General features: G+C 55.7%; 2 protein-coding genes across 2 annotated transcripts; one reads left to right on the top strand and one right to left on the bottom strand.

The window, feature by feature from the left end:
- Nucleotides 1-18: 18 nt before the first annotated feature.
- DDX27 (DEAD (Asp-Glu-Ala-Asp) box polypeptide 27) lies at nucleotides 19-5561 on the top strand (the record flags this gene model as incomplete). The annotated part of the gene is made up of 19 exons (XM_010155799.1): nucleotides 19-72; nucleotides 311-467; nucleotides 794-840; nucleotides 992-1078; nucleotides 1822-1927; nucleotides 2018-2191; nucleotides 2528-2678; nucleotides 2814-2913; nucleotides 3022-3163; nucleotides 3238-3391; nucleotides 3504-3585; nucleotides 3661-3838; nucleotides 3973-4079; nucleotides 4228-4333; nucleotides 4428-4522; nucleotides 4612-4738; nucleotides 4934-5018; nucleotides 5191-5265; nucleotides 5546-5561. Coding segments are annotated over 19 exons (2043 nt in total), but the record flags the coding sequence as incomplete, so codon positions are not given.
- Nucleotides 5562-7088: 1527 nt separating this feature from the next.
- Nucleotides 7089-8625, bottom strand: LOC104503781 (small nuclear ribonucleoprotein-associated protein B'; the record flags this gene model as incomplete). Its single annotated transcript, XM_010155811.1, has 5 exons — nucleotides 7089-7126; nucleotides 7356-7481; nucleotides 7644-7770; nucleotides 8143-8295; nucleotides 8514-8625. Coding segments are annotated over 5 exons (556 nt in total), but the record flags the coding sequence as incomplete, so codon positions are not given.
- Between the last annotated feature and the right edge of the window lie 103 nt (nucleotides 8626-8728).

Consider the following 8728-nt stretch of genomic DNA (forward strand, 5'->3'; position numbering starts at 1 on the left):
TTTCCTGCCTAGAGAGCAGCTACGACCCTGGATGAGAAGATTGAGAAAGTGAGACAGAAAAGGAAATCCCAGGTTCGGGCCCTTCTGTCGTTACTGGAAACAGGGGGGTGGGTCTGGCCTTGCGCTGCGGCCCCTCCAGACAGGCTCCAAACGTGCTGCTGCGCCGCCGGGGATGCAGCATTGTTGGTGCCGAAGGTCATGTAAAACCGTCTCTGTGAATGGGTTCCCAGTCACCACAACACAGGCTCACAAAGGACTCGGGTTTCGTTTATCCTGTCTTTATAAAGCTTTTTTTTAAATCTTTTTCTAGGAAAGAGAAGCTAAACGAGCCAAAGCGGGAGATGAAGATGCGGAGACTGAGGATAATCAAGCCAGAAAAAGGGAGTGTGAGGATTTCAGTAGGGAAGAAGAAGAAGATGGGGCGTCTGAGTACTCCTTGGATGATGAAACGCTCCTCACAAAAGCAGGTATCAGCAGTGCGCAGGCGGTCGGGGCCGGACTCCAACAGGCCGTTCCCTCACAGTACAGCTGTGCTGGCAGTGGGCAAGAACCTCTTATTTTTTGTCGGTTTCCTTCTGGTTCTGGTTGCGCTTATTTTGAGTGGTCACCGTAGGCCTTTAAGAGAACTTGCACCTGAGGAAGGCTGTTTGCTTGGCATTTTACGACATCATGTGCCTGTACTTGTGCTCCCTCAGTAACTCGTTCAGGGCTGAAGGTAGGGGATGAAGGCGGGCATTGCTTCTCGTGTGTTTAGCTGTGCTTACTCGCTCCTGCCACGTGTCTTTCTCTGCAGATACGGTCAGAGTGAAGGGACCGAGGAGACCGAAAAAAGGAGAACTGGTAAGTGTTAGACAGAACGACACTAGATCATTCTCCAGCGTTTCCTCTGGAGCAATTTGACTTCATTAACAAACTGTAGCTCAAAAATCAGCCGAGAGCCCGTCGATAACGTGCATTGGTGCCGGTGTTGTTCCGTTGTTGTTGTTTCTAGGAAGCAGAGAGCTTTTTTGAAGACGCCTCTCACTATGATGATAACTTGTCATTCCAGGACATGAATCTTTCACGACCTTTGCTGAAGGTATTTACCTGCTTTAGTTATTGCAGAGGTTGCTCTGAAGAGTGCTGTACAGCCTCCCCGCCGCCGCCACTCAGAATTGTCAAATTCCCATTCTCTTTGCAGCCTCTCTTAAAAGAAAATTATGTGGGGGGTAGCGTGCTAATCCTTTAGGAGCTGCTATTCCCAAATAATGGAAACCATTCTTTGATTTGCAATTTGTCAACACCATCTCGAGTGAGACTTGTGAGAGCAGGACAGACCGGCTGAGGCTGGAAGGGGAGGCTGGAGGTCATCTCATCCGACCCCCTGCTTAGGCAGGACCACCTAGAGCGGGTTGTGCAGGAGCACATCCAGGCCGCTCTTGAGGATCTCCGGGGATGGAGACTCTGACCTCTCTGGGCAGCCTGTGCCAGCGCTCAGTCACCCCCAGTGAAAAGTGTTTCCTGTGTTCAGAGGGAACGTCCTGTGTTTCAGGTTGTTCTGTTGCCTCCGGTCCCGTCTCTGGGCACCACTGGAAAGAGCCCGGCTTTGTCCTCTTTCCACCCTCCCTTCATGTATTTAGATACGTGGATAAGCTCCTCCCCGGGCGTTCTCGGGGCTGAACGGTCCCAGCTCGGTCAGCCTTCCCTCGTGCGTGCGGTGCTCCTTCCGGCGCCCCCCGTGCCTCTCCAGCGGGTCCGTGTCTCGTCGTGGGGAGCCCAGCACTGGGCACTCCGGGGGTGGCCTCACCAGGGCAGAGTTCAATCGCTCCATCTCCTTTGCAGGCAATCACAGCTCTTGGCTTCAAGCAACCAACCCCCATTCAGAAGGCTTGTATCCCGGTGGGTCTTCTGGGGAAGGATATTTGTGCCTGCGCTGCCACTGGGACAGGTAGGGGGTTGGGCAGGGCGCAGGCAACGTGACAAAAGAGCCACTCGCAATAAGGGGTCATTCTTGGTATTTGTTTTTCGTTTTCTTCAGGTAAAACAGCTGCCTTCATCCTGCCTGTCCTCGAGCGCCTGATTTACAAACCTCGTCAGGCTCCAGTAACACGGGTGTTGGTTCTAGTGCCAACACGAGAACTGGGCATTCAGGTGCACGCTGTCACCAAACAGCTGGCGCAGTTCAGCACTGTCACGACTTGCCTTGCTGTGGGTGAGTAGGGAGTTGCTTATGCGAACTGTACAGCTCACTGACCAGCTGGGAACTGGTTATGAACTGGGAACTGCGGGTTGTGAGCTGGATTGTCGCTGTAAACAGCTGGAACTGCGGGTTGTGAGCTGGAGGCCGTATGGTTGCTGCTCCTAGGAGGTTGCTACTTTCCAGTACCATGCTGTGCTTATTTTTGGTTTGGGAGAAAGAAAAGGTGGGACCAGTAATTACAGATCTGGCATCAATCCGGGTTGTTTCCCGTTCCTGGGGTGATTTGGATCTGTGCACTCTGCTGGAACTGGCTCAGGGAGTCAGCTGGCCCCGCTTGCTCTCTTTCAGGTGGCCTAGATGTGAAGACCCAGGAGGCAGCTCTGCGCTCTGGGCCTGACGTTCTGATCGCCACACCTGGGCGGCTCATCGACCATCTCCACAACTGCCCTTCTTTCCACCTGAGCAGTGTGGAGGTGCTGATTTTGGATGAAGCAGACAGGTAGGCTGCAGAACAGCAGCAAAAACCAAGATGGTCGTTCCCTGCTTCCCTCTTCCCAGGCCGTGGGGCCCACTTGCCCTGCCTTAAGGAGCATTTCCTAGCATCACCTTACGTGGCTGCTTTGCTCCTGTGTAGGATGCTGGATGAGTACTTTGAGGAACAGATGAAGGAGATAATCAGGTTGTGTTCCAACCACCGCCAGACAATGCTGTTCTCTGCCACCATGACCGAGGAGGTAAGGCAGGCTGCGGGGAAGCACGCTGAGGCAGAAGGTTGACCAGGAGTTTGTCTACTCTTTGGCCAGAGCCAGTGTGGAGTTTTTTCTCTTACCCTGTTTTGGTAGGTGAAAGATTTGGCTTCTGTTTCCCTGAAAAATCCCACCCGCATTTTTGTGAACAGCAACACGGATGTTGCCCCTTTCCTGCGGCAGGAGTTTATCCGGATCAGACCCAACAGAGAGGGGGACCGGGAGGCCATTGTAGCAGGTTAGAGACGAGTAAAGACAAGCTGGAATCAGCAGGTGGCCGTGAAGCAGGCTCCTGACAGCACTTTCTTTCAGCCCTGCTGACGCGAACCTTCCCAGACCACGTGATGCTCTTCACCCAGACCAAGAAGCAGGCTCATCGGATGCACATCCTGCTTGGGCTGATGGGTCTGCGCGTTGGGGAGCTTCACGGGAACCTCTCTCAGGCACAGCGGCTGGAAGCGCTCAGGTATGACAGGCTTCGTTGGTAGTCACAGACAAAACAGAGGGTAGGAGGTGGAAGTGTTAGGGCAGAAGGGGTTTGCTGCCTGCGTTGCTGATGCATTGCTGTCTCTGCTCAGGCGCTTTAAGGATGAGCAGATTGATGTTCTGGTAGCTACAGACGTGGCTGCACGTGGACTCGATATTGAAGGCGTTAAAACGGTGAGTATTTGTAGTGCAGAGCTCTCTCACGAGCCCTGCGCTGCTGTTCCCCTGCTAACGCTGTTGGTGTGGTAGGTGATCAACTTCACCATGCCCAACACCACCAAACACTACGTCCACCGTGTGGGGCGGACAGCAAGAGCAGGCAGGGCTGGGCGCTCGGTTTCGCTTGTGGGGGAGGAAGAGCGCAAGATGCTGAAGGATATCGTGAAGAGTGCCAAGACACCCGTGAAAGCCAGAGTTCTCCCCCAAGGTATGCGCCTCGCTGGGGTGAAAAGCAGGAGGGCAGCAGGCAGGGAATGTCGTGGCACGGAGGGAGACTGCAGGGTGCTGGAGAGCAAGGCAGGCTTTACGTGAGCTGCTTCTGGCGGTCCCACTCGTTTCCAGATGTCGTACTGAGATTTCGAGAGAAGATCGAGAATCTGGAGAAAGACGTGTACGCGGTTCTGTGCTTGGAGCGTGAGGAGCGTGAGATGCAGCAGTCAGAGGCTCAGGTAAGGGTTTTTTAACCTTAGCTTTTAGGATCTGGAGTAGATAAGTGCACAGGGCAGTTACCCTAATGTACTTCACCTGCCTACTTTAGAAAGGGAAGAGAGGCGTCTTTAGCCACCATGAGCTCACTTCTTGTCTGAATTATCTCAGATCAACAGGGCGAAGAAGCAGCTGGAGACAGGAAAACAGGAGACTGGGGGTGAGGGTTTGGAGCGGAGCTGGTTCCAGACCCGTGAGGAGAGGAAGAAAGAGAAATGTGAGTCATGACATTGGTGCCGTGGTGAATCCCATCCTGCCAGGGTCAAGTCCATCGCTGCAGCTGGACTTGACAGGACTCTCTGTCTCCCCAGTGGCTAAAGCCCTGCAGGAGTTTGACCTTGCGTTACGGGGCAAGAAGAAAAGGAAGAAGTTTATGCAGGAGAGACAGAAAAACGCCCAGATGACGGTGAGTAGAGCTGTGGGCACACGGGAGCCTGGGTGGGCTGTCTGGCCTTTCCTTAGCAAAACCATCACCTGCATTTTAACCCCTTCCAGCCAGAGGAGAGGTCACAGTTTGAAATCCTGAAGTCTCAAATGTACGCCGAGCGGCTGGCAAAAAGGAATCGCCGAGCAAAGCGAGCCAGAGCCGTGCCGGAAGAGGAACCAGCAGCGGTGCCAGCAGGTGGAGACCAGTGCTACCTTTGCGCTGCAGAGCGAGCGGTGTCCGGGGAAGGAGTGGCTGGCTGGGCTGGCCAGCACCGAGCCAGCGCCACTTTTCCCAGCAGCCAGGCTACTTGTGGGCAAGGCTCCGGGGCTGCTGAGCAAGATGACGCTGCGGTCTTCTCTCACAGCCTGTGACTCTCGTCTCTCTGTTTAGGCCCCAGGCGGAAGAAAAAGCTGTCAGTGTTTGACGAGGAGCTTACCAACACAAGCAGGAAGGCGCTGAAGCAGTACCGTGCCGGGTAAGGACGTGTCAGGGCAGCGTGCCTGCAGGGGTGTCCTTTTGTGTATCTCCGGGCTTTCCCAGGGATCTTTGACCGATACTGGGGGAAAGGGCGGGCAGGGAAGGGATTCTTGCAGAAAGTACCTGCAGCAGGTTTTGTCTAACCTCCCCCCTTCCCCTCTCTCAAAAAGCCCATCATTTGAAGATCGAAAACGCTTGGGTATGGCCCAGCACAGGAAGGGAGGAAACTTCAAATCCAAGTCCAGGTAGAGCTCCCTTTACTTTCTCATTCAAGTGTGTGTTTGGGGTTTTTCCTGCTTTCTCTTTCCTCCTGTGGTCGTTTAAAGGCTCCTGCTAAAAGGTTTGTGGTTCTGCAGTGGCTTACCCCCCGCAGCTCTGACGCTGGGGCGAGCAGGGATGCTGCCTTTAACTGCACGTTCCTAGGCCTCTGCGGGGGAAGGTGCTGTCTGGAACACGTGCGGTGCCGTCCTTCCCCATCACCGAGCTGGGCTGGCGGAATGTCATCTCGTGTATCTGCTCCCTCAGGTACAAGAGGAAGTAAGAACCGTTGGTCATCCCCAAACTAAGGACAATGCCGATATTCCAGGCGTGCTCTCTCCAGGGCCTGGATTTCCTCGTGCTGCACGGAACCAGCTTCAGTAGCCTTGAACAGTTTCTCTTCAAGTTTGGGAAGAGCCGTCGGCTGGTTGTCAACAGGCGGCTGCAGACCCTTTGCAAAAGCACCCGGCAATAAAGGGTGGGTTTCTTTGCCTACAGTGTTTGCTGGTTTATAGGTCAGAGCAGCCACGGGCTGGGGTCTGCTCCATCTTCTGTCACATGTCATGTAGCACAATCCCAGAACCGTTTGGGCTAAAGGACCCCCCCAGCCCCACCCCCTGCCACAGGCAGGGACACCTTCCACAGCCCAGGGAGCTCCACCTCCAGCCTGGCCTTGGCCTCTCCCAGGGATGGGGCATCCACAGCTTCTCTGGGAACCTGTCCCAGTGCTCCCCACCCTCTGCGGGAAGAATTCCTTCCCGATATCTAATCTAAACCTCCCTCTTTCCATTTAAACCCATCACCCCTTGTCCTGTCACTCCCTGCCCTTGGGAAAAGCCCCCCCAGCTTTCTTGTAGCCCCCCAGGCACTGGAAGGGGCTCTGAGGTCTCCCGGGAGCTTCCCTTCTCCGGGCTGGACACCCCGACTCCCAGCCCATCACACAGTTGTCTTTGGGGCAGATGCTGGGGAGTGCTTCTCGCTCTGTTCGTGTATTTGTGATCCCGGTTAACATGCAGAAGGATTTCCATGGCTGAGACTTTACAAAAGAGGGGGAGAGTGTTTCCAGGTGCCTGTCACCGAGGTGCCGTCAGAGGTAACAGCCACAGGAGTTAATCTCCAAAGGCTGCTGCTCTCGGAAGAAAGGATTCTGTCCACGGGGGTGGGGGCAGCCTGCTTTCCCCTAACGGAAAGGGGGCAGCTGTGCGCTGAGCAGCAAGGGAAGGCCCCAGCAGTGCAGGGTGAAGCGTGGGGTCGGGATAGATTGGCTCCTCCTGGTTTTTTTTGGACTAGAAGCCATGTGACTCCACCTGTAAAGGTCCAGCAGGTTTCTTGCAGGCTGCACTATCCCAACCCTGGCACCACCGTGCTTGTTCCATGGGGCATAAAGGGCAGAACGGGCAGCAGCAGCCCGTGCTGAGTGTCACGCACACGCTGAGACTTCACTGTCTCTGCCATCCCAACGTTCCCCCACCCGCCTGGCTGAGCCCCACTGACACCAGGTTCCGCTAAGGAACAGAGACCAGCGGAGATCCCAGCGGCGCGGCCCAGCCGTTACATCCGCAGCGCTATCAGCAGAACCAGCTCGTCGCTTCACGCCCACCCCGGGGTGACCGAGGAGCAGCCTCGAGACAGCAGCGGCGCCCCCGAACAGCCCAGAGCAACAGCGACTCCAAGTACCGGGGTTCCTGCTTTATTAAAAAGGGCAAACTTGGGGAGCAGTAAATACAAAACACGGAAGTTCCGGCACGTGGTGCTGCTTGGTGACCCCCTTAACCAGCCTTCCCGCTTCCAGGGTACCTTGGAGGGCGTCTTAGGGCCTTGGTGGGCGCATGCCGGGTGGAGGGGGTCCTGCGAATACAGGGAGGAGTCGGACAGTGAGGAAGAAAGAGGAAGCAAGGCTCAACAGACCAGAAGGACACGTTTGCCATGCTGGAAGTGGCCTTCAGACCCTTTCTTGGCATTGAGGCATCTGCTGACAACTGGCGTAGCCGGGGCGCACTGAAACCCCTCGTCCTTCACACAGCTTGGTTGTCCCTCGGGTTCCTACAGCTTCCAGGCATTTAAGATAACCACTCACCTCTCATTCCTGGGGGTGGCGGTCTCATGCCTGGTGGGGGCATTCCCATAGGGGCACCTCGGCCTGGTGGCATTCCCATGGGCGGGCCCATGGGTGGTCTCATGCCTGGAGGAGGTCCCATCATTCCTTAAGGCAGAGAAAGAACAGGCCTATGAATCCAGGCACTAGTTGGCTGCTGGGATAATCCTAACACCAGATCTCCTTCAGACTCCGCTGAAGACCTCCGTGTCACCAGCTCTGCCCCACACTGTAAGCTCCTCCCGCCCCACTCTACAGAGTAATTCCTACCTGGAGGAGGTGCTCCTCTGCTCATGGGTGGGGGGGGACCCCCACGCCCCGGTGTGTACTGCGTTGGGGCTCCTGCTATGCTGGCAGTGGCTGGGGGAACCGTTCCGCGACCCTGAGGAGTCATCACCTGTCAACAAAACCAACCGGTTGGCAAGGAAACAGCTCGTCTGCCTACCTTAACAACAATAAGCAAAGTGTAAGTGATCATCCCTTCAGAACATGACACCGGTCTTGACGTAGTAACTAATGCTACAAAGCCGTAATGCAGTGGACACCGCGTGAATGCCATGCAGGAACCTGCACTTTGCAAGCCGCCTCCACCACAGAAGGCAGAGTTCCCAGGAGCATCCAGTACCAAAAGAGCCTCACTAGGCTCAAACTCCCTGCTATCAGAAACTGAGATCACAGCTCCTCCACCTGCATCACGCTGGTACCAAGAATTCTCAGCCCCCCCAGAACACAGCAGCCAACTCCCATCTAGCGGGTCACAGCATCTCACCTGCTGGGATGGTCCTCCCACTCCTCTGACGGGGCCAGCCAGTCCTGCCGGAGCCTGCGGCATGGGTGCTCCAGCTGGTACTCCCCTCCCTGCTGCTCTCCCAACGCCAGGTCCTCCAGCAGCTCCAGCAAGAGGTACCCTGGCAATTCCAGTCTGCAAACAGACCCGCCCCACAGCAGGGTTTATCAGAACGGGAGTCCCGAGACCCTGGGGGCAAGCACAGCTCTTCTTTGTGCAGTCAGTGCCCGACCCACGAAGGGACCGGACCTTCCTGCAGGGAAAGCTGCGGACCCAGCCCCAGCAGCGGCAGAAGCCCAGGACAATGCCGCAGCAGCATCCCCCGCAGGGACACCCCTTCCCTTTCTCCTTACATCTTTTGGAGGTGGGCCTTCGACCGTCATGGACACCAAGTTTTCTCCTCGTAGCAACACAAGACCAAGGACTCGCTTCTCCTCCCGCTCTGGCTGTTTTGAATTTTTAGGTCTAGTGAGAAGAGAAAGAAAACATTGCAAGAGAGAGGGGGGAAAAAATCAATGCTGCTCTTGGAACCTGCGACGGAATCTGTGATGAGGCTACTCCGGGGGGA

Source organism: Eurypyga helias, unplaced genomic scaffold (genome assembly GCF_000690775.1).
Source record: "Eurypyga helias isolate BGI_N326 unplaced genomic scaffold, ASM69077v1 scaffold50530, whole genome shotgun sequence".
Lineage (NCBI taxonomy): Eukaryota > Metazoa > Chordata > Aves > Eurypygiformes > Eurypygidae > Eurypyga > Eurypyga helias.